At 37.8% G+C, this 27,863-nt stretch overlaps 1 protein-coding gene across 1 annotated transcript in view; it reads right to left on the bottom strand.

Annotated features, from left to right (window-relative positions):
- The window catches only part of LOC113062188 (ribosome biogenesis protein bop1-like), a 75,096-nt gene extending 47,496 nt beyond the window's left edge, over nt 1-27,600 (bottom strand). Inside the window, exons 1-3 of the mRNA XM_026231838.1 lie at nt 27,515-27,600; nt 26,664-26,918; nt 15,163-15,312 (exon numbers count right to left, since the gene is read on the bottom strand). Of these exons, the coding sequence (XP_026087623.1) occupies nt 15,163-15,312; nt 26,664-26,918; nt 27,515-27,592 (483 nt within the window). The 5' untranslated portion in view covers nt 27,593-27,600. The remainder of the gene's footprint in view (nt 1-15,162; nt 15,313-26,663; nt 26,919-27,514) is intronic.
- Nucleotides 27,601-27,863: the final 263 nt, after the last annotated feature.

Below are 27,863 nucleotides of genomic sequence, written 5' to 3'. Positions count from 1 at the left end.
TAAAATTTGAGAGAGACGCTAAATGCCAAGGTGGTAATGGGCCATATTTCTTTTTTCCCTTAAGTTGTTTTCCTCCTTCATTGTGTAAAAACATGCATCAAGCACCTTTAACACAATGTGGAAAAAATGTTTCTGCTAAAACAAGAGATAAAAGCTCTGTTCCAAAGCCTAGTGTGCTACACGGAGCATTTTAAGCACCATTTAAAGGGACAGTTCGTTCTAAACATTCTTAACATATCAATAAACATCATTTACTAAACCTCATGTCATTTTAAACCTGTGACTTTCATCTGCAAAGGAAAAATATAATTGTAATTTCTGAAAAAAAAAAAGATTTTTTTGCTTTAAAAGTTATGATTACACATATCGATATGAATAAAATACACACTGTCAAAAGTTTGGAAACATTATGACTACAAATGTTTTACAATGATTTAGAATGATTTCTGAAGGATGATGTGACACTGAAAACCAACTTGCACACGCAAAAGACGTGATATGTGAACGGCCCCTAATAGTGCTGTCAAATGATTCATCGTGATTAATCACAACCAAAATATTTTTTTTTTTGCATACGTATGTGTTCTGTGTATATTTATTAAGTATACATATACATAATTGTTAAATATTTACATGTACATCTGTATTTATACAAATGTAAACTATATTAAAGATATACATTCACCTAAAGGATTATTAGTAACACCTGTTCAATTTCTCATTAATGCAATTATCTAATCAACCAATCACATGGCAGTTTCTTCCATGCATTTTGGGGTGTGGTCCTGGTCGAGACAATCTCCTGAACTCCAAACTGAATGTCAGAATGGGAAAGAAAGGTGATTTAAGCAATTTTGAGCGTGGCATGGTTGTTGGTGCCAGACGGGCCGGTCTGAGTATTTCACAATCTGCTCAGTTACTGGGGTTTTCACGCACAACCATTTCTAGGGTTTACAAAGAATGGTGTGAAAAGGGAAAAACATCCAGTATGCGGCAGCCCTGTGGGCGAAAATGCCTTGTTGATGCTAGAGGTCAGAGGAAAATGGGCCAACTGATTCAAGCTGATAGAAGAGCAACTTTGACTGAAATAACCACTGGTTACAACCGAGGTATGCAGCAAAGCATTTGTGAAGCCACAACACGCACAACCTTGAGGTGGATGGGCTACAACAGCGGAATACCCCACCGGGTACCACTCATCTCCACTACAAATAGGAAAAAGAGGCTACAATTTGCACAAGCTCACCAAAATAGGACAGTTGAAGACTGGAAAAATGTTGCCTGGTCTGATGAGTCTCGATTTCTGTTGAGACATTCAGATGGTAGAGTCAGAATTTGGCGTAAATCGAATGAGAACCTGGATCCATCATGCCTTGTTACCACTGTGCATGCTGGAGGTGGTGGTGTAATGGTGTGGGGGATGTTTTCTTGGCACACTTTAGGCCCCTTAGTGCCAATTGGGCATCGTTTAAATGCCACGGCCTACCTGAGTATTGTTTCTGACCATGTCCATTCCTTTATGACCACCATGTACCATCCTCTGATGGCTACTTCCAGCAGGATAATGCACCATGTCACAAAGCTCAAATCATTTCAAATTGGTTTCTTGAACATGACAATGATTTCACTGTATTAAAATGGCCCCCACAGTCACCAGATCTCAACCCAATAGAGCATCTTTGGGATGTGGTGGAACGGGAGCTTCGTGTCCTGGATGTGCTTCCCACCAATCTCAATCAACTGCAAGATGGTATCCTATCAATATGGGCCAACATTTCTAAATAATACTTTCAGCACCTTGTTGAATCAATGCCACGTAGAATTAAGGCATTTCTGAAAGTGAAAGGGGTTCAAACACCGTATTAGTGTGGTGCAGTGGTGGACGAAGTACACAAATCAAGTACTTGAGTAAAAGTACAGATACGTATAGTAAAATATTACTCCAGTAAAAGTACTCCTTTTTCAATTTTACTTAAGTGAAAGCACAAAAGTACTCAATTTTTTATGTACTTAAGTAAAAAAGTACTGAAAGATAGATGTTTGCAATTTTATATATTATTTACCTAAAACACAGAGACGCTGATTGATGTGTCTGCATCATCTGCACTTGAGCATTTCAGTGGGCTTAAATAGATCACTCTTTACAGCAGATTTAGTTCCCAAACAACTGACAATTTTGACCTAAATATGATTTTCAGTTACAATAATTAATCCTAAATTTCGACATTAATAACTTACTTTTAGCAACATCAGACTCATGCGCGCTCACAGGATCTCCCGGTTCTTACTTCTGTAGACTCGCACTAAACGGTTCATTTGAATCAGTGAGTGGTCATCTCCAGAACAGCTGCAATCAGATAATTCTAGTTCGTAAACGAATCTTTAGGTGCGATTTGCGATCCAATTTAAAAGTTTATTTTGAAAAGACTCAGTTCGTTCATGATGAATCAGCGACCGCTTCTGCGTGTCGGAGCATGTGATATATTATAGGGAGTAACGATATGTTTTATGAAATGTAGTGAAGTTAAAAGTACGATCTTATGCTTTGGAATGTAGTGAAGTAAAAGTTAACCAAAATAAAACTACTCCAGTAAAGTACAGATACTTGAAAAATGTACTTAAGTACATTAACGTAGTAAAGCTACTCCGTTACTGTCCACCACTGGTGTGGTGTTCCTAATAATCCTTTAGGTGAGTGTATTTAATATATAAACAACCTTTTTTTATGAAACATTTGCATGTATGTGTGTGTATTTATAAATATATTTTATATATAAACAACCTATTTTTATGAAATATATACATGCATGTATTTATATATACACTATATACACAGCACACATACATATATTATGTAAACAAAAACTTTGATCACAAAATATATGACTGGAAAACTTTCTTCAACTGGAAGTCACAAAATGCAAAAACAATGCAGGTGCATTTTGAAATATTTTAATGATTCATCTTGTAATTAAACTCTTTTCAGTTCTACCCTGTATGAATTACCATATGCAGTAAAAGGCAAAACCATATTTAAGCACTGTAAAAGGTTTTGCCACAAACTAAACTGATTGGCTTCTCTCCTGTATGATTCCATATGAACCATATAATTCAGGCCTTATAACTATATCTGAGCTTCTAACGTCTAAATGAAGCTGGGTGTTACCTTCTAACTGAACTTTTTTCCACAAACTGAACATAAAATATAGGGCTGTAAAGCTATTTTAAATTTGTTTTAATTACATGAAATGCTGATTGATTAATCGCTAAATCATTGCACATGAATTCTGGCTGAAAAGTAACTTTAGAAAGAAATATTTTGATTCAATTTCTTTTGTGTGAATCACTATTTGTATGTAACAGAAGGTTCTGCCTACGTTGAGCACTCCAAATCAATCACTTACGATGTTTCGTTTAGGATGCTGTCCGGGTGTAGGAAGTACACAATAGGGAGCTAACTAGGTTTTAGGATGGGGGAGTTGTGGGATTTTGAGGATCATCTCCTTCCTGTATTTGAGGTAAACAGCCAGTGCACGCCGTTCTCCATATCTCCACTCATGTCCTCGCCTTGTGTTCCTGAGGCAGCCCCTGCTGGCAGTTGGTTTCAATCAGGCCTTCTGGCAGGATGCATGCTGGCCCAACTGGGAGTTGTGCTGAAGACCGGATGAAAAGGAAGTCCTAAAAACTGTGGAACGACAGGTGGCTTCTTTGGCTGCTCTCGATGAAAAAAAAAAAACGCCTACCCCCCCCACCTCCACACACCTGCAAGAGTCCAACGGACCGCAGCCTGGGGTCCCGTTTGCTCTGTCTGACCAGCACGCAATTTACCAGAGTACCTCCTCCCCGTCTGTCCCCCCACCCCCGGCCCTCTGGATCAACATTCCCCCCTGACTAAGAAAAACACATCCCCGCTTCTCCTTAAATAGACTATTAAAAAGAGATTTCCTGCTGACAATGGTGTGTCAAGCCAAGATTCCGCATAATTTACCGGCGATCTGTCAATTTTATCAGCCTATTGATTTCAGCGGAGTGCGCTGGGCTGAAAGAAGACCTTTGTGTTCTCAGACAGGAAGAGTTTGAAAATCACTTCATCCTTAGACGACAACCAAGACTTTTCAATCCATCCCAGGGTCTCTGGACAAAAGCCTGGATGAGTGCTGAGTGTTTGCTGATCAATATCATTTTCGTCTATTCTCTGACAATTCACAACACTGTAGTGTACTCTACGCAAATGGTGCATCTGCAAATACTTAACTGGCATTCTCGTGTCACTGTGGCAGTAAAAAAAAAATCTGTTAAAAACTGAGTAAATGACAAAGACGTGTACAATGTACAATGTATAAGACTGTGCCCTTAAAGGGATAGTTCACCCAAAGATGAAAATTGCCATCATTTCCTCACCCTCACGCCATTCTAAACCTGCAAGACTTTTGTTCATCTTCAGAACACAAATTAAAATAATTTTTCATGAAATCCAGATGAATTGAGCAGTTTAGTTCAAATTTCCTGAAGAGACTTGATATATGATGAACAGATTTAATTTAACTGGTATCAATGAATTCTCCTCAAATGGTTGCTCTGTAGAGCTGCAACTAATGATTATTTTTTCTGTCGACTAATCTAACGATAATTTTTTCGATTAGTCGACTAATATAATGATTATTTTTATTACAATAAATAATGAATCCAATGTTCTTTTTTTAATTAGCTAATGAATCCTTTGGATAACTTCTAATATAATATTTCAACCTTTATTCATTTTCAACCAATGTGGTTGAAGTTTTTACAGTATAAAATAATAAAGAGGCAAAGAAAATTATTTTACTATGGTAAATATGAGTTTATGATAGCGTTTATAATTAAACCACAGTAGCCATAAATTTACAGTTGTCTGAGACGTCATGAAATGTTCTTTAGCATCACAAACCACAAAATGTAGTCAGGGTTCTGCTATGGTTTAGTATGGTTTCCAGAGATCTGGAGCTGATTCGGGGTAGCTCGGTGGTTTGTGACTGTTGTCTTGCGGCGCGCTGTCTTTTAAGGGGCCGTTCACATATCACATCTTTTGAGCGCTCAAGTTCGTTCTTTCCAATGTAGGCGCGCGATAAGCGCGGTCATAATGGAAGCGACGCGGTCGCGACGCGCACACGGATGCGTCGAGTTAAAAACATCTCAACTTTTCAGAATGCCGCAAGCGCAAGAATATCAGACCTGAACCAGGAAGTTGGTGACCAGATCACACGGTAACCAGTTAAACCGTAACACCGGAGAGCGCCAAGATTTTTTCCTCTGAGGTGCTTGCGCATCGCAGTTGTGCTGCCGTGGTACACCATATCGGTTTTGCAAAGGGAACATTTTATTTGTCCTCTGTTTAAAGTATTCCCATACTTTTGATAACAGTGGTCCCTGTTTTTGTGATAGAATGCAACTTTCTCCATTCCCAGTATTCCATTACGCGAGATGTAAACAAACAGTGTGATGCGTCGACGCATTTCACGCACGTCGACGTATTTTTATAGTCAACGTAATCGATGACGTTGATGCGTCGTTGCAGCACTATTGCTCTGCCATGATTTGGGCCTAAAATTTCTCAAACATTTTGATAAAAACAGCTTTTTAGACTTAAATTTGGTGTAGTTTTTTCATTCATAAACTGTCAGTAAATTTGCACATACAATTACAGAAACAGCAAGTAAATTCTGAAGTCAATTTTGAAAAAAGATCTCTTATTTACAACTTCATTTTCTTGAAGTTTAGCTTTTTATTGCTAAGATAAAAACATAACATTAAACTAGCAGCTTCAAGAAAAAACACAAAGTTAATCACAACATGTAATAAGCACATGTATACAAACTTATTTAGCTCTATTTAATATTCCTATCACTTCCTGTTCTATATAAAAAATATTCAGGTACGCATTACAACAAATAAATGCAGTTAAAAATGTATTGATTTAATTAAACATTTTAAATTGCGAGCATTCATTTGATGAGTTCGGTTTACATTTTTGTGTCTTTTTTTTTTTTTTTTAAGAAACTTAATGAAATTTTTTGAAAATTGGGAATTGGATATCTAGGATAAAACCTAAGATATTGCACAATCCTCTGCTCTAGCCGCGTCTCCCCTCTGAAAAACACACAGGAATACATTCGTTCAGTTTACGGCTCCAAATAGCTTACACGTTTGCTTGACTCCTGCCAGAGGGAGGAATTATTGGCCTGACTCTGATCTGGAAGGTACGGCGTGGGTGTGAGGTCTGTGTGGGGACCAATGGCTCCCAATGGGATACAGCCCTTAAACCCCCCCCCCCTCCCCCCCCCCCTTACCTTGCTGCATGTGCAACAGAACACCACCCACATTCACTTGAGTCTAATTTGATAAATCTAAAGAGCGGCTCGATCCAACAGATCCGGGAGAACAAAACCGCTCTTTGTGTTTTAATAGCACAGACGCTTTCGTAAAAATCCATGCCCGTGTCTGCCGAAGCAAAAAACATATTAATCATTCTCTTCCCTGAAACGCTCAAGCGAATGGCGTGCTGGGGGGAAAGACAAAGAGAAGCATAGAAAATACATGAAGAACAGGCGTAGATGGTGCTTTTAACAAGAACTCGAGAACACAATACAACTATGGTGCAAGAAAACACCTCGGGCCAACAAGGTACAGTTACTGGAAGGGGTCAAAGGTCTACGGTTTTGGTGGAAATGGTGGCTAGAAACCTCTAGGATTTAATTTTAACTGTATAAAGCCTACTGGATCATATTTGATACACACATTTTTTAAGGAACTCTACATAACCAAAACTTTGAGCACAACAGGTTTTTCAGTAATCTACTACACACCTTGTCTGATTGATAGTTTATACTTTTATTTTTATCAAGAAAGTGTCTTGTTTTTGTTTTTTTTTGCTGAGAGATCTTTACTGGTTTTTACTAAGTAAACATAACAATAATGGTTTTATTGTTTGAAATATTTCAATACTAGCACTTCCTGGACAGAATCAACAAATTTACTTGATTATCCATATACCATTTCTTAGAAACATCTTGTTAAATTGTGAGTGTCTAATAGGGCTGCTCCCTTAATAGTTGACTAAATGTTAATCGATGAGAAGAGGCTTAGTAGACTAAAATGTTTTTATGGTCATAAATAATCATTTAGTTACAGAAAGAAAAATGGTCTGTGTCTGTAACTAACGGTTCGTTAACGGCTGATAATAACAATATAAAATGTACAATTAGTCGACTAATGGCTTAATTGATTATTACTAGCCGGTGTGTGAGTTGGAGGCTAAGAACTCTCCAGCTTTTAAGAACAAACATAAGATATGACGGTTTCTCCGGTAGTAGGTGGAACTAATGCACGAAAGGCAATCTCATTGGCTGTCGCTCATCTATTAAGTCCCTTTTTTGATTTCAGCAAATCAGTTCCAGTGAATGCAGGCAATGTGATTAATATTCATGAACCCAGCAGCTCATTAATCCTTAGCGTGTTTTATATTGTTATTAGTCTAAGTATTATTATTTAATCAGTATTATGGTAGTTATTTCCCTTTTTTTTTAACAGAAACACTGAATGACTCAAATTATCTTAAACACCAGCACCAGTCCAAAGTTCAGTTAAAATGACAAATATGCATTCATACACGGTTACCAAGTTTTATTTCTAATGAATAAAGTTCTACCATTAAATAATGCTTGACTATCATAATATCATATTATAATGCTTGACTGACTGATGTTCAGAGTGTATGAGAGAAATCTTTCAGAAAGGGGCAGCCCTAGTATCTACATCTAGTATCTAGTATCATACATCAGGCTTTTGAGGAACATTCATTTGTTTCGCTCTCAATCACCATTGCATTGTATTAGGTTTTGAAACTACAGAGCTATTCAAATAGAATATGAGCTTCATACCATGCTTCTTCATATTCTATTCATGCTATATGAGTCATAAAAGCCTGATGTTTCAAATGACACTGAACAAAAACATATGGAAACATTTTTTTCCAGGGATTTCAGTGTTAAGTAGTCTTTTTGCAATGCAGGTTCATTTTTTTTAAGCTGGTTTAGTAACAATGCAAAGAAAGTGAATGATGGAATATTGACCAAGCAGGGATATCATTTCACTTGGCAAGCAGACTGTGACTTAGGAGCAGTGAGAGGTGCTGAACGCTCTGCAGAACCCTTAGGGTCAAAGGTGGAGGTGAGTTCAGGTCTCAACTGGTGCTGGGCTGCCAAGGGTGAATGGATACGACCCCCCGGTTCCCGTTTCATAAATTGATGTGAATTTGCTGCTTGAACAGAGAGCCAGGACCATCCCAGACGTCCGCTTGGGATGCTGAATTTTTTAAAAGAAACGTTGTCCAGGAAAAGCACGTTGACTGCTTTGATTAGCTTTGCGTATCCAGGACCTTTTCAACCATTTCAATCTTGGTGCTTTGTAGATGGTCACTGCTCTCCAAATGTACTTTCAAGCTGAGTGGAACAGATATTCAGAGACAAAGGGAAAGTGCTATTGATGGCTGGTAATAAAAATCTCCTCCTCCACCGAGAGTCTTGAAACCTTTCAATGCCTATCAAAATGGGAGCTTCCAATGGACAGACAAAGGAAAAGAAAATAACACTGGTAAAAGTGGACAGCTAAGGAACACTAGGTCATATCAATGCTTTGCAGCAACTTTTACATGTAGCGACATAGAAAGGCTGCCAATCCTAGTCATGAAGGGGGAGGTAAATGGGGTTTCTTCTAGGTCTGCATGATTAACTGAAATAAAACTGAAATCGCAATGTGTTTCAGTGTGATTTTCAAATCACAAAGGCTGCATTTTAATTAAATGTACGCACTATGTGTTTCAGAGTGAAGAATGGCACTGTGTTCATTTACACATGAGCAGCTTAAGATGCACCAGTGTTTTTGGTGTCTCGGTTTGTTGCTCCACACAAACTCCATCTCTGCATCCTCCCTGAGTTTGGGTCAACTTAATGTGCACTTGGAAATGCATCATATTGCATCATTTTGGCCAAATTGTACACCCCAATACACATAAGCACAGTAAACCTGGAGTCAAACCCCCCCCCCAAAAAAACAGTTACATATCACAGCTTTAGGGTCCCTTCCCCAAATTAGCCTTTAAAAGGCCAGAACTGCTAAAATTCAAGCCTTTTTTCCTTGCCGTAAGACTGACCGCAATCATTTGAGATCCCATCTGGAACTCATCAGTCCGGCATTTGGAAATGGCCCAATCATGAAATTAAACTTTGGGATTACCAAAATTTAGAGAGCAACACAAATAAAATCACCCCGAGACATATGCTTGGTTTTGACAGATTTCATATTTCCAAGGAGTGGGTGGCACAGATCCCCGGAGGGGAAGGCTGGGTTACCTCTTAACTCTGGAGCAATCTGGACACCTGACCAGTCGGTATTACAGGTTGTGTTTGTTTTATTTTGTATGGGAAAGCAAACAGGGCTCTTTTCTTCAGACGGCGTGGGCCGAAATCTTTCTTAAATCTCTGGGCGGAAATGACAAAGCCAGCCCTTACCTTCCTGAGTGAGATTTGACCACCTGAAGAAACTCTCTACACTGCAAAACCTCCTCAAAGTTTAATTACTCTGACATCATTTGGGACTGGAGGAAATCGCTAACTAGATCCATCGAATGCTCACCCATGTCCTTTAGCTATAGCCAGACTCTTGCATTATAAACCCAACCACATATGCAAATATCTGGCTCTAAATAAAACCTCCCAATTTAAACCTCAGTCAGTTGCTATGCAACCACTGAGGTCAGCAAAAGTTTTGGAACGTGCCTGATTCTACGAAGTCTGCAAAGGATGTTAAGTTTCCTCCACTTATGACAGCTCCTCAGTGGGTCACTGGACCGGAATCTGGAATCAGTCAGTCGATGTGATTAACAGACCTGACCTCGATCCACTACCTGTCACTAGAGCTTTACGTTAGAGCCCAGAGAGAGAGCTCTTCTGAAAAACCTCAAAAGAGAATCACCCATCCATGGCTTAACGGCACACTGGAAATAAGATTTTAGCCGTGTGACTGCCAAGCAGATAGCAGAAACTGCACCCCCTATGGACAGATAGCAAAATGACTTTCTGAAAAGTAAAAATAACACTATGAAAACATTAAAACCAGGACTGCGTATCATTCAGAATTGAACTGAGAATGGTTTAATTTCTAATTCAAAAAGTGGAAAACTGGGCGAAGAACTGCAACTTGAAATTAAACTTAAGAACCAAAACTCAAGGATATTCACATAACTAATTTTGGTTTACTATTAGACGCATAGAATGATAGATAGAACGATAGATAGATAGAATGACAGAATGATAGATAGATAGATCGATAAAGTTTGAGCTCTAATCTTAAAGCTTCTAAATACTACTGGAATCAATCTGGTCATGTGTCGATATCACTTCTTGTCCATCCATGAGCACCAAAAATAAAATGTCATTAGGTTAAATGACATCACCACGTAGGTCTATCTGGTTTTATCACAAATTTCTTAGAAAAGTACCCGCTTTACCTCCTGTTGAACACTAAAAACACACACATCTTTGGAGGCTACTGTGCAGGTCTCAGTCTTCGAGAGCAGTAGCTGCTTGGCGGCAGGAAGCTGAAGTTGCGGCCGGGAGCCAGAGCCCCTTTCCCCCTTAATTCCACAATGTGTCTTCATTCATCTTGAAGAGCACATGGAAAAGCCATTGCGGGGGAAAAGCCCCTTCCTGCCGGCTCTGTCTCGGACAGACGCTGCACTCTTGTGTATTCCCTCTTCACTCGGCTAACAGGAAATAGCCCTTTATTACAAAGGGGGACATGAGGATGAAAAACAGGGGATTTAGAAGTCTGGAGTTTTATTTGTAGACCGCTTGTGCTGAGAGCTGCGAAGGGACAGAGAGGCAACCCAATCTGCCGTCTCCCGACAAGGGGGGCTAATTTAGCACACGCCAAATGTCCACGAGACCACCGCAGATCTGCACGGCGCACGCAGAGACGTCTGACAACACCGCAGAGATCAGGCCTACGGCACGAGAAGTAAAAGACAAGACTGACAAGCTAATGAGATTCACACCTTCTCATCTCCCTATGAGACAACTGAACGACAGCAGATTATAAGAGAGGAGCCACCTGTAGATGACCGGAAACACTATTAGCAATGCATTTAACATTCAATAGTGAATGTAAGGTGGGACTTTATCTATTCCAGTGGGATAAGGAAAAGGTCCAGGATGCTAGAATAGTTGTCTAATCGGCTGTTGAAGACTGAAGACTAGTTTCTATTGTTTCATATGGTTGACTAGTTTGATTCATCCAGCTTTAAATTTATATATATATATATATATATATATATATATATATATATATATATATATATATATATATATATATATATATATATATATATATATATATACACACACACACACACACACACACACACACACACACACACACACACACACACACACACACACACACACACACACACACACACACACACACACACACACACACATTATACAGTATATTTTACAGTGCAAACAGCATGTTTATGTTTTAGTGTGCTAATAATCCAATGGGAATTTATACAACGCGAGTGAATAAAATAAAAACTTTTTGGCACATCATGATAGAGCAACACTGCAATATTCAATTTATTTTAGCTAGAATGTGTATAAAGTGTATAATTTCAAATCAAGAAAAAAAAAGATAAATTAATATTTAATTATTGTTAAATGTTTTTATATAAAAAAACATTAAAATATTTGGTTAAACGTACAGAATGTTAGAGTGTGATAATGTTTTTTTTTTATTTCATACATTTTGTAATCTTGCAAATGCTATTTTTGTTGATCACAAAAAGTCAAGAGAAAATATGTGTTAAGACTAAAATGAACAAAATACTGACAATTTAATGGACATTTACATCAAAATATGCTGATACTGAACTGTTATTTTCAATGTCTAAGGCAATAAAATAGATGAATACATAAGTAAAATGAATACATAACATAAAATACTGACTAAATTTTAAAGACATTTACATCAAAATATGAAAACTATAAAACCATAATTAACATTACTGCATTTGTCATTTTGAACATTATTGTGAATTAAACTTAATGGAATAAATTGGACTAAAATAAATGAATATTGCATGTCAAAATTTTGACTCTTTCATTAAAATATGAAAACTTAAAACTGTAAAAACTACATTACAGCATAGCAAAACTCTCTCCAAGAAGTTACATCTCTAAATTCATTTAAAAAAAAACAAACACACTTTTGTAACAAATTCATTGAGTTCAATAGAAAATCACTGCTGAAATCGACTCCTATGAGCAATCCACCTTTTCTTGCTCTTTTACGATAACCCTTTTTACCAACGAAATGATGGTAGTCAGTGTTCCTGATGTGTTCTGAATGACTACGAAGGGTATTAAAAAGTCACTCTGAAATCGGGGAGCTACCCAAGAACAATAACACTTCTGCAAAACATTCCTGGTCGGTAGCAGATTGCCAAGAACAGTTTTGGATGGCTGCTGTGTTTAGGTTGCATGGCCTGGCAAATTATCCAGACCGCATTGTGCCAGGGTTCAGCGGCGTTCAATGGAGCATGTAAATTAAAGAGCTGAGGAGGAATTCTTTAATGGTCCTACAAGTAAATATGAGATGTTACAGAGCTCCTTACTGCAGAAGTGCATCACGGCCTCCCCTCGAAAAAGCCAACAGAGACATTACAGAAATGTGGTAACGTCTGTCAGGGGTAAGGGAACAGTATCAAGTACTGCGGTTCAGACACTTCCAGCCTGAGGAACAGGACAAGAATCTTTTTCCTTTACATGAAACATTACACAACTAACCATATTACCCTCTACGGAACAATGAAGTAATCATGTCTGTGCAAACGAAGCAGAAAAAGCCACCGCTATATTAAGATTCACTTAAATCATCTTTAGTCTACTTGTCATTCAGAAGTTATTAAGTGTCATGTCATTCAACAAACATCAATAATGGATTTCCATTATTACTCCTTGAAAGGAATAGTTGACCCAAAAATGAAAATCTGTTAAAAATTGACTCACCCTAAAGCAATCCAAGACGTAGATTAGTTTGTTTCTTCATCAGAACAGATTTGGAGAAATGTAGCATTGCATCGCTTGATCATCAGTGGATCATCTGCAGTGAATGGGTGTGATGTTTTTATCAGCTGTTTGGACTCATTCTGACGGCACCCATTCACTGCAGAGGATCCACTGATGATCAAGCGATGCAATGCTAAATTTTTCCAAATCTGTTCTGATGAAGAAACAAACTAATCTACATCTTGGATTGCCTAAGGCTAAATTTTTTACAATTTGTCCTTTTTGGGTGAACCATTCCTCTAAAGCAGTGGTTCCCAACCATGTTCCTGGAGGCCCCCCAACACTGCACGTTTTCCATGTCCCCTTAATGAAATACACCTGATTCAGATTATCAGCTCATTAGTAGAGACTCCAAGATCTGAATTGGGTGTGTCTGACAAAGGAGAGATGCAAAATGTGCAGTATTGGGGGACCTCCAGGAACATGGTTGGGAACCACTGCTCTAAAGGTACACTAAAGTCTGACTTTAGCCTCAGCTGTCATTACCTAGACTAAAGCTACGTTCACACTGCAAGCCTTAGTGCTCAATTCCAATTCTTTTTTATAGCTTTTCACATTGCTGTTGTGGCCAATATCATATTTCCAGTGTGAAGAGATCATGGTTCTGAACTGACCAGGATGTACAAAAGAACGATACAAACAGGGTTTGCAGATCCCTCATGATTTGTTTGTAGAGTTGTCACTGTAGTACACACAAGTTCTGACACATCATACTTCCACTGATTACCTTTCGCTACTGTCTTGATAACTTTGGATATGTAAAATCTTTGAAGTGTCTCCCGTCAGCTCAGAATTATGACGAATGTCGATCTAGACTACAGTGACGTAAAAGCCGCATGAAATCCGAAATGACCGTTCACACTGTGGTCAAATCGCAAAACATCTGACATGGATCAGATTTGGTGCCACATATTGAAGTGGCACAAATCAGAATGGAAAAGATCAGATTCCATGCAGTTTGTGCTGTTCATACTGTCATGACAAAAAAGGATCTGAGTCACATGTGAGCAAAAAAAATCTGATTTGGGTCACATTTGCCTGCAGTGTGAACGTAGCCTAAGCAACCTGAATAAAACTGACTCAAACTAAGAAAGTGCACTAAATGTGAAACTATGCATTCCTGCCATTTTAGTTTTTTGTGAAATGAAGATGGTATTTCACACAGTTTGTTCATAAAGAGCCCAAAATTCCCTTAAGTAGTCAAATTATGCGTTTGTTATGCATCCAAATAAAAGTCAAAAGAGTTGAAAGTCAAATGGCCATCTGGAAACAAATGATAGGAGGACGGCATGCAAAGGACATATCGTAACAGATGCAGGTGCGCCAACACCTGGACACAATGGTGATATTCAGGCTCGCTCAACTGGAAACTGGAATTGAATGGAAATAAGAGTTGAGCACAAAAAAATATTTCCATGGATATTTCAGTGACCTGAAATGAAGAGACACGTCGAACATCCAACAGTCTGAGACCAGTAGTGAACTATTCTTTTCAAACTGATTTGTGATCAAACTGAAGTGATGTTAGAAGTTGCATGAAAATTTGAGTGAAACACCTGCATTGACATTTAATTACAGCACCACTGGAGCAGACATCAACAAAACATAATGATTATGTTTTTCAGCACAATTTGAAATCATTTTTACTTAAAGTGCAGAATCTTAAATATTCCATTTTTAAAATCCAAAAATCTTTGTCAAAAAGAAATAGATAAAATTGTTTCAAAAGGGTGTCACACTTTCTTCCTGCTCCTTCAAACAACGGAAGAAACTGTGTTATGGCAGTGGTGGCCAATATCACATAAGCACAGTTTTGTAGTTTCTGTAGCATTGTAACTATGATATTTTGAGGAAAACTACATTTACCAAAGTACATTTTAAAAGGCAGTATTGTCTTTAAATCCCTCCCATCCATGGACAAACAGCTTTCAAACAAAATCGGACTCCGAGTTATGAGATGTTGAGCTTGTCCTGGTCTGGATGATGAACAGATTCTTACCTCCTCATCAGACGTGTCGTGCTCATACTCGTCCACCTGAGAGGAAATCTGGAGGCCGCTGTCTCTGTCAGACGCAACACTTTCCTCTCCTCCCTCCTTTCCTGCAGGTTTCTTCTTTTTCTTCTTTTCCTTTGAATGTTGCCCATCGGTCTGTAGAAAAAAAACAACATTAGCTGTGATCGAAATCTTAGATTATGTATTCAAACATGGACAAATATTTTCTATAAACTGTATTAAATGCATTCTAAGAAAAATATAGCCTCAAAAGATTTTTTGAGTGAATCCCATATTCAATCCAATCCAATTTTTTTATATTTCTTAAATTGTTTCCCATACCAGTTAAACTCACATTTGTAATGTGAAAAAAATACTTATTTATTAGTGTTAATTGTCTAAATTCATGCATTTATACACTAAATAATAGTATTTGTTGTACTTCATGCAGATTTGAACACAATAAAAATGTTATTATGCAAATTTAGATTACAAATGACCGCAAAAAATATATATATTTTAATATTTTGTCCAACCAAGGCTTTTTTTTGTCACTGTGCTTGCTTTTTCAATACCAATTAAAATCACATTTATGTGAAAAACAGTTCTCAGTTTCAAATCTAAAAATTAATCTATAAATTGGTGTATTTGTTGTACTTTATGCAGATTAATAAAATACAAATTACATTAATTTACATTAACATATTAACAACAAAAATTACGCAAGAAAAACTTGAATTAAAAACAAACTTAAAATTTGAATTATTAAAAACAAAAAGTTTGCAGTACACCATAATAATTACAATTTGCATTATTTACATTGTTCTGTGACTAGTATATACCTTGCATAACTGTATGAAACTAATGAAAGTCATATTGTAATCTAACAAGTACTTGTTATTAGCATAGTAATGGTATGCAACTAGTATGTACCAGGTTTATTATAGCTAACTAAAACCATTTAAAAAAATCTGTTACATGAAGTAAAATAAATGCTAACGGAAATAAATGTGAAAAAACAAGCTTATTTCAGCAAGTTGCCAAAGCAACATTTGTCTTTTTTTATGTAGTTTGACTAAAATGTACACAAAGAACTAAAACTATCTTAATAATAATAATAACAGTCATACTCAAAAAAAATTGAACTCTGCAAAACGTTTGCATAAAGTCTTATCAAAGTTTATTCCTGCAAAATTAACTAAAATTAAATGTGAACAGTTTTCAATTTGCGTTTTCAATCAATTTTTCAGCACGCAAGTACATGCACCCAGTTTTTAATGTTGTTGTAGAAAAACATACTTCAGTACAGAGTTTTCCAGACCCCGTCTTTTTATGGCAGCATGAGAGTCTACATGTTTCAGGTATACAGTTTATCTCAGTTCGCGCACAGACTTCTTCAGCGTGATTTACACGTGTGCCGTTGAGAAGCAGTCACCAGAACCTCACATCCTGCCCGAGACGCCAGGACAGTGGGGATGAAAGCTCACAGTACCGCCTGTTATTTACCACAGCCCATCAGTCACGACAAGGCCAAACAGACTGAAAACCTCCTAACAGGGTCGAGAGGAAGAACAGCTTTGAGCCGCCGCGTCTCCCACGAGCCCGAGATGGGGCAGGTGAGCAACCTGCACTGATTTACAGCTCCTTAACGTCCCGCTATCTCTTGGACTGCAGAGCTAAGTGAAACACTTCCTCCCTCAAGCCCAGTTAAATCCACATCAAGACGCTCGAGCCCCGTGTTCCGGAGTGCCTCGTGCAGCCCGAGGGACGGCCAATTTTTCCGCTAGTGCTGAAGATCTAAAAACAAGCTGAAACAGAGTTTTGGAAAAGAAGGGTTGGGGGTATGACACCGGTTGCTCTGAGTCATTAAACCGCAGGCCAAATCAGGACGTGACCTGTTAGGATGAGCAGCCATATCAAATCCATTCACAAAGCATTTGCTTCCAAATACAAAATTGTGAGTATCACGAGGACCTTCGTCACGTTTCTCTCATTATTCTAGATGATTCTTCCTTGCTTTGTAATTTGTAAGTATATAAACATTAAAACAGATATGTGAAGTGTCTCTAATTCTAACAAACAAAAGTGAATCAATTCAAACTGTCTGTTGATCTATGAATCCAATTTGATTATTAATTTGCAAAACTCAAAAACAGTTTATGGTATTTTTTTTTAATACATATATGGCTGTTATAGTAAGAATATATAGACTATTATCATTTATCACTTTGTTATATTGCATATATAAACCACTATCATTAGCAAGTTTTTTGAATGAAATTCATACTTTTATTAAGCAAGTGTGGATTACATTGGTCAAAGGCGACAATAAAGACATATATTTCTATTTCAAATAAATGCTGTTATGAACTTCTCAAAGAACCCTAAAAATAATGGTTTATAATTAATAATCATAATAAATGTTTCTTGATCATCAATGGAGCGTATTAAAATGACACTGACTGAAGTGAGTAATGGTTACTGATAATTCAGCTTTAACATCACAGGAATAAATTATTTTTAAATATATTCAAAATGAAAACAATTATTTAAAATTTCACAATATTATAGTTTTTATTGTATTTTTGATCAAATAAATGCAGCCTGGTGAGAACAAAAACAAAAAAGCTCTCACAAAGGTGTAGTAGGGTATTTACAATGCTTAAACTAAATGTTTTTGTACTGAGTTGGTGCATATACATTAAAAATATATATAAAACACTTACATGTCTTGATTTAATTAAACTGTGATAAAAATAGATTCTGAATCTTACAACAAGTATAAACTACAAATAAAATGTCAGAACTATTACAAGAAGAGATAAAAGAAGTGATCAAATTAGAAAATGATTTAGCTATATAACCCAGGTCTAATCTGCCAATGCTCTCGGATGCGATCTCACAGCTAACCAGACAGTCAAGGATCCGAACACACTCGTTAAAGTCCGGTTATAAAAGAAGTATGTGGGGGCAGAGAAATGGTCATTTGACAGATGATTTGACCAGACAGAACAGAAGAGCTCACGCGGTGTGGATTCACATTAAAAACGAGCTCTTCACGAGGTCTGGCCATGGACTGAAGATGCTGCAAACAAACGCGTCGACGAGCTTTCGAGTCTCCAAGATGCGAATTAGAAGAAGAAATGAAAGCACTGACAGGCTTTTGGAGCACGACTTTTTAAATCGCACACACACTCCACGTATGTTTGCACAATAACGTGTTTTTAATGTCTGTTGGCGGACCGTCCCGGTTCCGCTCCGAAAGCCTCAAGTCGCTCATTATTCCGCTTGTTTCCTCTGAACTGCGGTTGAGTTATTGAGTGAGCTGCGGATGGAGCAATCCGACGCCACTCATCAACATTCACGCTAATACTTGATTAAGACCATGGCCTCTCAATTAAAAACCTCAGGATCCGCAACCCTCCATCTGGCCCTCGCAAGACCTCAGAGGAGCAAGTCACATGTAGAGATGGAAGCGGACCAGCCGTGTCTGGAGCGCGCGTCACGCGTAGGCGTGCGTTATAGCGAGAGAGAAAGTTTCAAGGTAAGACGAGCCCCTCCGGTCTCTTCTGCCCCCGTCCCGATGTCATCTCCCACCCACTCACCACGGCGCGAGCGCGGCTGCCGCTGGATCAAACGCACTGCTGCAGGGGCGGCGGGACTTCTCCTGGGAATCATAACGTCTCTAGCAGCCGCGTTAACTTCTGCCTGGTGTGCATCACTCAGTCGCTTTCAGAAGACCCGCAACAAAAGAGCACAGGGGGGAAATTAAGGGGGGCGGATTATAAAGTTGAGACGGGAACAATACGTCCCACGGTCTCCGCTGTAAGGGCCAGACAGAGATTTCAAATCTGTGAATTTGATCGTGTCCCGCGGTGAGTCAGACACATCCGCGGGAGCGCAACACTTTGGCCCGGACTGAGCCTCACTCTGAAGGTGCTGCTCATACGATTCTGCTCTGATGTAAAGCGCCTAATGCTACACTAGCACACAAATCAGGCCAGTTCTTATCAGCAGCCCACTTAACATTTACCAATTCACCAAAACATGAATAAAAAAAGGAAAAGAAAATGCTGTTGACAAGACTGTTGGTAGATTTCGAAATATTTTATAACTTTGTAGATTCTGAGATTTTTAACTCTGCAACTGTAAAAATAATTTACAAAACTTATGTTGCAATATGTTGACACTGAGGCATACATAGCTGCAAAATGTGTTATTTATACAATTAAACAATGTGAAACTCATGTGTTTCTGTTCTATAGGAGAGTGAGGCAATATTTGACTGCAGTGATGTCTGCCATTTACAAAGATCACTGGTTTCTCTGTATACGAGTACAAATCGACTCACACAGAATGACGGTTTGACCATCGACTTCCTTCCCTCAGACATCCATTAATACAGAAGCAGCAGCAGGTGGAGCAGATAAGGTGAGATGCAGCCAGTGGCACTCACATTATCAGTGATCTGCCTTTGGGGGACGCTAGAGAGAAGTCCAGAGACAGCATCTTTTCTCACTCATGGCACTGAAGTGGAAATGAAATGATGTAGTAGCCAAAAAGTATTTGGACAATTAGGTCACAACTAAAAACATCTGAATGTCACTGCATTAGATAATAAAACATCAATCGAGTGTCAGCATCTCTGCTCAAATGCAACAGGATCTTTTCTTAAAGCTGTCTTCACTTTTTTCCCCACAAGGTCTACTAACATTTGACATTTACAAAATTACACCACATTTTTTGGTCTTCATTTTCAGAGGCATATATCTACTGTTTCGTCATTTCAAACCAACAAACAGTTTTTTGTTCAATATTTTTAATATGTTTTTAGAAACATTTTAGAAGTCTTTTCTATTAGCACTTCAGTACTTGAATGGTATTGAAACTCCCTAAATTTTCTCTCTCAAATATACATGTATATTTTATTCTCTATGCTTACACTATTTTCAAGGGGGCCAAAATGGCATAAATGATTGAAAATAAGTTTCATAAAACAGTATAAAAAAATTTTTTTTTACATTTGTATAATCCTATAAAATAAAAAATGTATATACAAGTAATAAATAATAGTTAATATGAAATAAATATTTAGTATAAATTAAACTATATATACACATACTACAGTAAGTTTATTATGTTCACAAATCAACTTTTGAATAATCTAAATTAATAAAATAATCTAAATAATCTATTTAATTTTCTTTTGTTTAGTTTATGCTTATGTCTTTGAGTGAATTTTAAAAGTGTGATTTTCAAACCTTGAAAAGTAATTGAAATGTTTATAATGAATATTCTTCATTTGTTCATCACTCTTTTAAATATTTCACGGTGCAGAAAATGCAATTTGCAAATAATTAATTGTGGTTTTCTTGGACAATGGGGTCAAAAAGGGTGAGAATCCCTGTCCCAGAAAATGTCAGAAATGTTATATTTGTATCACTTCTCATGCTAATGCCTCATTACAATTAATTGCTTTAGATATCCAGATAAAATCATCTGTTAAAATAATAAATGCAAATACTAGTGTTGTTCTTTTAAGTAAAAGCAAGCTGCTTTGATGTTACAAAATGGGATGACATGCAGACATTCGTCTGGCTGAAGTTTCCAAATTCTCTTTGGAATCAGTATATTCCAAAACACTGCCTGGAAATGTGACACTCAATATGACAGAGTCAGCTAAATGCAATACATTTGGCAATAACAAATGGAGTTCAAATGGAAATCACATTTGTACAGGCCAATGAGCTACAAGCACAGTATATAACACTGAAAACCAGAGGCTCTCAAACTTTCATGCATATCACCAACTGTGATCAATTTTCTAATGGCATCAATGTATAGCTATGTGCTAAAGAATACATATAAGACAGATGTTTATAGTCTATAAGTCTCATGTGTGAATTATATGTACCAGATTATTCTGAACTAGAGCTGTAATCGGGCCTTAAAAGTTAAAAGAGCCTAACAGATTTCGGCCCGAGCCCGACAAGTACATTTTTGCCGCGTTTCCAACGAAATTACCCAGAACATTTGTACCAGGAACTTTTTTCCCCCCAGACCTGTTGCTTTCCGCGTTTCCACCGCAGTCTAAAGTACTGGGAAGATTAGGCAAATAGACTGGTGATGAAGGTCTTCGTGGTTTCACATTACAAAGTACGCTAGGGACTTTTGTGAAAAAATCATTTTCGATTTTTAAGATATAAGTGTTCATTGAATCGATTGTAAAATCGATTTTCTATGTCAAAAAAAAAAAAAGACGTTTCCTTTTTCAAAGTCAAATAACGGATGAATGTAAAGGGAGCGCTGGAAACGCACAAGTGAGAAATATTTCTTATTTATTGGCATGAAGCTTCGTGCAGAATAACAAACAGCAACAGGAGTGCAACATTCTCAAAAAAATATATATGCAGAGGGGACGGCTGCCTTAACAGAAGAAAAACATCACTGCAGGCTTCAACCCAGCTGCATTTATGATTTAGGCGATTCAAAAATCTCCAAGATTATCTTAAATAATGATTCAATCCATTTCAAACAACTGTTCAAAAAATGAAACTTTAAATGTACTTGAGAACAGGCCATGTGTGTTTTTTTTATTGAACGTAACCAACACTTAGGCTAGGCGGCACTAGGAAGGCATAATGAAATGCGCAAAAAGGCTATGGCCATTACAAATTTATTGGACAGGAAAACAAGTCGATCAACATTTTCGGGTTTCCAGAGCTGAGCTTTTTTTATTCACTGTATGTCCAGCTGTTGAGAAGACGTGCTCCGACCGCACTGATGTCCCAGGGACACTCAGGTACAGCTGCGCAAGGTGGGGCAGCCGGTCGCTGTCAGCTTGCAATGGTCCTTTTTCATAACTCAGAATCTCCTGTAACTAGATGCGCAAATCAGGCGAATTCGTGTGTACCGTACCGCGAGACCTCCAGAGGTGCGTAAACGCGTCTTTACATTGAATTAACATTGAAATCATTTGCGCCAGATGCTCTATTCACGTTTGGTGTGAATGCAAAATAAGAGGTCACTGGGACTTATAGGTGCGTAAAATTGCTGGTATTTTCTGTCTGGCTTTCGCAATGCATACTGCACTTTCGGAATTCTTTATTTTCTTTTTCTGCTTGTTTTTGAGTTTTGTTACACCTATATTTTTTAATTGTTTAATTCTTTTAAAATTAACATTAAATTGTGCATTCGACTCGGGAGTGTGATGTACGCGACAATGCATCAAGTACGCTGCAAACAGCAGCGTACTTGATAACATCAATCAGCTCGCCTTGGCTACTGTAATTTTCCTCACTGTACATTTACAATAAAACTAATTATGATACCAAATACCACTGCCTCCTTTCGTTTTCATTTAAACATAATAACAGCTACAGAAATGTACTTAGTTCGGGGATATGTGTATATATACAGCCATTACAATGAAATGAAATATTTTATCAATTTGCCTTTTTTATTTTCATTTTAACATATAGATAAATTGAATACAGACCAAACATGACCTGTTAGATTTACCCAAAAGGAATTATATTTTATGTTTAACCACTAAAGAGACATCAAAGCCAGCGGCACATACCAGAAGGTCTAGCCGAGGTGAGGCTGCTCTCAGCGGATACATGATTACTGATCCCCCGCTGATCGCGTGGAGCTGATCGTCTCCGAAATAAGCTAAACACATTTTTAAATAGGCACTGTGTTTATAAATAAACCACAGATTTGAGATTTAAACAACTACATTCTCGCCTGAAATAATTTTTTTAATTACATTTCATGACACAATAACAGTAATATTTTGAAAATGATCCGAATAAATGGTGGTAGAAATCACAATGCTGCGTGAACTCAACCAATCAGCATGTTTAGCTGCCCAAGTCCCACCCCCGAAAGTTCCAGAACTTTGAAAAAGTACTACTAGTGCCGCGTTTCCACCACAGGAACTTTACCCAGGAACTAGGGACTTTGGCCTGGTACTTGGTGTGTTTACACCGCAGGAACCAGGAACTAAATAAAGTTCCGGGTAAAAAAATGCCCCTCAGAAAGTCCCTGTTGGCGAGGTGGTACTTTTTCAAAGTTCAGGAACTTTCGGGGGCGGGACTTTGGCGCTAAACATGCTGATTGGTTGAGTTCACGCAGCATTGTGATTTTTACCACCATTTATTCGGATCATTTTCAAAATATTACTGTTATTGTGTCATGAAATGTAATTTTTAAAGTATTTCAGGCGAGAATGTAGTTGTTTAAAACTCAAATCTGTGGTTTATTTATAAAGACAGCGCCTATTTAAAAATGTGTTTTGCCGATCTCGGAGACGGTGAGCTCCACTCGATCAGCGAGAGCTCAGTCCTCATGTATCTGACCAGAAGCAGACTCACCTCGGCTAGACCTTCTGATATGTGCTGCTGGCTCTGATGTCTCTTAATGGGTTAAATATAAAATATAATTCAGCTGCGGGGTAAATCTAACAGGTTTTCTTTGGTCTGTATTCAATTTATCTATATGTTAAAATGAAAATAAAAAGGCAAGTCTATATAATATTTCGTTTCATTGCAATGGCTGTATATGACATTACACATATCCCTGAACTAAGTAAATTTCTGCAGCTGTTATTATGTTTAAATGAAAACGAAAGGAGGCAGTGGTATTTTATATCCTATTTCGTTTTATTGTAAATATACTGAGGGGAAAATTGCAATAGCCAAAGCGATCTGAGTTCACGCAGTATTGGTTGAGTTCAAACACCCTTATTCGGATCATTTTCAAATATTACTGTTATTGTGTCATGAAATGTAATTTTAAAAAGTATTTCAGGCGAGAATGTAGTTGTTTAAAACTCAAATCTATGGTCTATTTATAAAGACAGTGCCTGTTTAAAAATGTGTTTCGCCGATCTCGCAGACGGTGAGCTCCACTCGATCAGCGGGAGCTCAGTCCTCATGTATCCGCAGAGAGCAGCCTCACTTCGGCTAGACCTTCTGATATGTGCCGCTGGCTCTGATGTGTCTTTAGTGGTTAAACATAAAATATAATTCAGCTGCAGGGTAAATCTAGCAGGTTTTCTTTAGTCTTTATTCAATTTATCTATATGTTAAAATGAAAATAAAAAAAGGCAAATTTATATAATATTTCGTTTCATTGTAATGGCTGCATATACACATATCCCTGAACTAAGTACATTTCTGCAGCTGTTATTATGCTTAAATGAAAACCAAAGGAGGCAGTGGTATTTGATATCCTATTTCGTTTTATTGTAAATATACAGTAAGGAAAATTTCAGTAGCCAAGACGAGCTGACTGAAGTTATCAAGTATGCTGCTGTTTATAGATTTACCGGACTTGCGTCGTCGCGGACATCACAATCCCGAGACAAATGCACAAAGTCTGAACTAACTACCGAGGATGCACGTCCAAAATCAGCGGTACTTTGTATTGAGAGACGCGCGCAGACCTACGTCACCAGTCTATTTGCCTAATCTTCCCGGTACTTTACACCGCGGTGGAATTCAGAAAGCAACAGGTCTGGGGGGAAAAAGTTCCTGGGAAAAAAAGTTCCTGGTAAAAATGTTCCGGGTAATTTCGGTGGAAACGCGGCATAGGTTCCTGTGGTGGAAACACACAGAGTACCGGCCCAAAGTCCCTAATTCCTGGGTAAAGTTCCTGCGGTGGAAACGTGGCTTTTGATTGACAGCTTTTTAAAAGCCCGAACCCGTTTACAGCCCAACATTATTCAAATGTGCGCACGCACACAGCTCTTTTGCCTTTTGTCAAGAATGAGTAATTTATTAAAAAAAAATTATATAATTTATTCATGACTAACGTAGACTATAGGCCACTTGGAAGTTGGAACAAAGAAATAAAATAAATCCTCTGTAACATCATAACATCTCAGCACTCTAAATAGGCATAGGCAAACACTTAGTCAATAAATAGGCCAACACGCCAATAAAAATGAGTCTTTCTAAACCAATTAAATTAAGATAAATTCTAAATTAAGATGGGTATTTGGCAATAACGAAACTGAGATAAAGGCTCTGCGGAATTTGCTTCGTAACTTCTCTCCACAATCCGGCATCAACGCAATGTTTTTTTGCATTTCACATAACCCACTGGCTCATTATTCTCATTATGCACATGGTCAAAACTTTTCCACACCTCAGACTTTGCTTTAGTTACAAAATGTGCCTCGTAGTTGTGTGACAAATCTATCCCATCACTCTTGAACAATATAAATTTCACCACTTATAGAGCCATACAGATGGGAAATAAAAAATTTGTATTACAGTGTATGATGTAGCTGTCCATCAGTGTAAACAATGTGCAAAGTAATTAAACCAAAAAGTACACGATTTATAAAGTTATTGGCTTCTGAAGTAAAGAGTCGACTCTGAATCTCTATGTACGTCACTAGGAACACTTTGCATAATAATCTCCGCCTACCGTCTTGGGAGAAACAAAGCTCTGACCTGCCCCACCTCCTACACAGACGCTCTGGTTGGTGTGATAGCATCATGTCGAGGAGACAGTGTGTTTTTAATTGTAAAGGCAAGTTTGTTTTATTTTCACTGCCAAAGAATGAAGATCAGAAGAACCAAAGGCTAAAATTCATTTTTACCACAATACCAGAGCAGTACAACAAATCCCATTTGTTGTGTTCACACCATTTCACTGATGACTGCTTTTCTAATCTCGGTGAGTTCAAGGCGGGATTTTCAAAGCGTTTGGCCATAAAAGAGGGTTCACTACCAACTTTATTTGGACCAACAAGCATCTCCGAATCACAACTTCTAAGTATGATTATATAGTTATGTGTTTGTTTTCTCCCGAGCGTCTTATCAGTATGTGTGCTGTCTGCGCTGATCTTCATTTACAAACACGTCATTAAAATGAAGTGTAACTCCGTGAATACTCAACGAAGAGACATGAGCGATATATCTATAGAAAGCCTGATAGGTTTAATGCCGAAAACAGATATTCTGTGATAAAGTAATCCATATGAAAACAACGCGATGTCCGTTTTTCATGTCTCCCTTCATTATATCTAATGTGACCACGCCCCTGCGCTGAACGCGCTATTCAAACTGAAGCGCGCGGCTTGAATACACCTACAACAGAAAAAAAAGCAGCGAGACTGTTCAAGTTTTTTATTTTACTGTTTTCTTCGCGATGAGAGGAATAAGACATAATTCACCCCAAAAAAGATGCTAACACATTGTTTACCATGAAGTTGTGTGCGGAACAAAGGTGGAGTTTGAGGAAACTGAATCTTTTGAACAGCTTCGCGCTAACCATTTGGGGATCTCTGAGAATTGAGGTAATTTTAAAATGATATTTTGACAAAATGACAATGTTTTTTTAACCTTGGATGGATTTAAACCTGTTGTACAGGACTTATAAACAGTGATAGGAAGCTTAGAATTTTCATCTTACTGGCTCTTTAAAAGGCATCTTTAAATTCTACAGTATAAATTTCGACCAAAGAGTGTCAACATGCAGGTTCATAGCACCTGAGGTTCGATGACTTTTTTGGTTGACGGCTGATCGTCTCCATCACTGTCGGCTTTATCTTCCTCTACATCTGAGCTCTTTTCTTCAGAACCGTCCTCCTCCTCATCATCTTCTTCCTCCTCGTCATCACTGTCACTGCCTGATTCTTCGAGCCCAGAGAAGACGCTCTCTTCGCTGTCTGACAGATCAGCCTGATCTTCATCACCATCATCTAGATGACCATCTTTACCCTCATCCTTATCAAAGATGGGCAGCTGAGAAAGAAAGACCATCACAAATACATCAAAACAAACACAACACACTTATCACTGCATGATAAACAAACACATTCTTTAAACTCTGCTTTCATAATGCTTTGCATACACAATTCATATATATCTACTACGGGGGTCACCAAACTCAGTCCTGGAGGGCCACTGTTCTGCAGAGTTTAGTTTTACTTGCCTCAACACACCTGCCTGGAAGTTTGAAGTATACCTAGTATGACCTTGATAAGCTGGTTCATGTGTGTTTGATTGAGGTTGGAGTTAGAGTTAGGTTTGTTTGGAGACCCCTACATGTTTTTTATGACATAAAAGTATATACCTGGCCATGTGTTTCCAAACATTTGACTAATAATATCGTAGACAAATAACCAGGTTAAGTGAAAGTGTCTACTGACAGTCTATTAACACTCATTCAATAAATAATATATATGTAAACACATCCATTTGTATTATTAATCTCAATCTCATCATGTGAGAACACCTCAAGTCAACCTCGCGCTACATAAACACGCGTGTTATTATATAACGCGTTATATATAAACTGCTTCGAAACAGCGTTATATCAGTAAAGTATCAAAACATACCTGTTCCTCTTCATTCTCCTCTAAATTTCTTTTCTTATTCTTTACTTTACTCATGGTGCCGGTGTGCAATGGACGCATGCTGAAACTGCGACCATGTGGGTTCGAATCGATGACGTCAAAGGTCAAACTGCGACGCGTTCTGATTGTTTTATTTATTTTTATATAAACTCTTTACAAATATCATTAAAACTCCATTTATTTACAATATGTCGTTTCTAAAAATATTATAATTTCGAATTGAGTGCGTTTTAATAAAACTGCGTATGAGGCAAAAGGTTAAAGTTCAACGTTGAACCGAGTGCACGTTTAAACCTTTTATGTGTTCAAAATAATTATTTTAAACACATTT

The sequence above is a fragment of the Carassius auratus genome, chromosome 44, assembly GCF_003368295.1.
Source record: "Carassius auratus strain Wakin chromosome 44, ASM336829v1, whole genome shotgun sequence".
Classification (NCBI taxonomy): Eukaryota; Metazoa; Chordata; class Actinopteri; order Cypriniformes; family Cyprinidae; genus Carassius; species Carassius auratus.
This window is presented reverse-complemented; position numbering and strand designations above follow the sequence as displayed.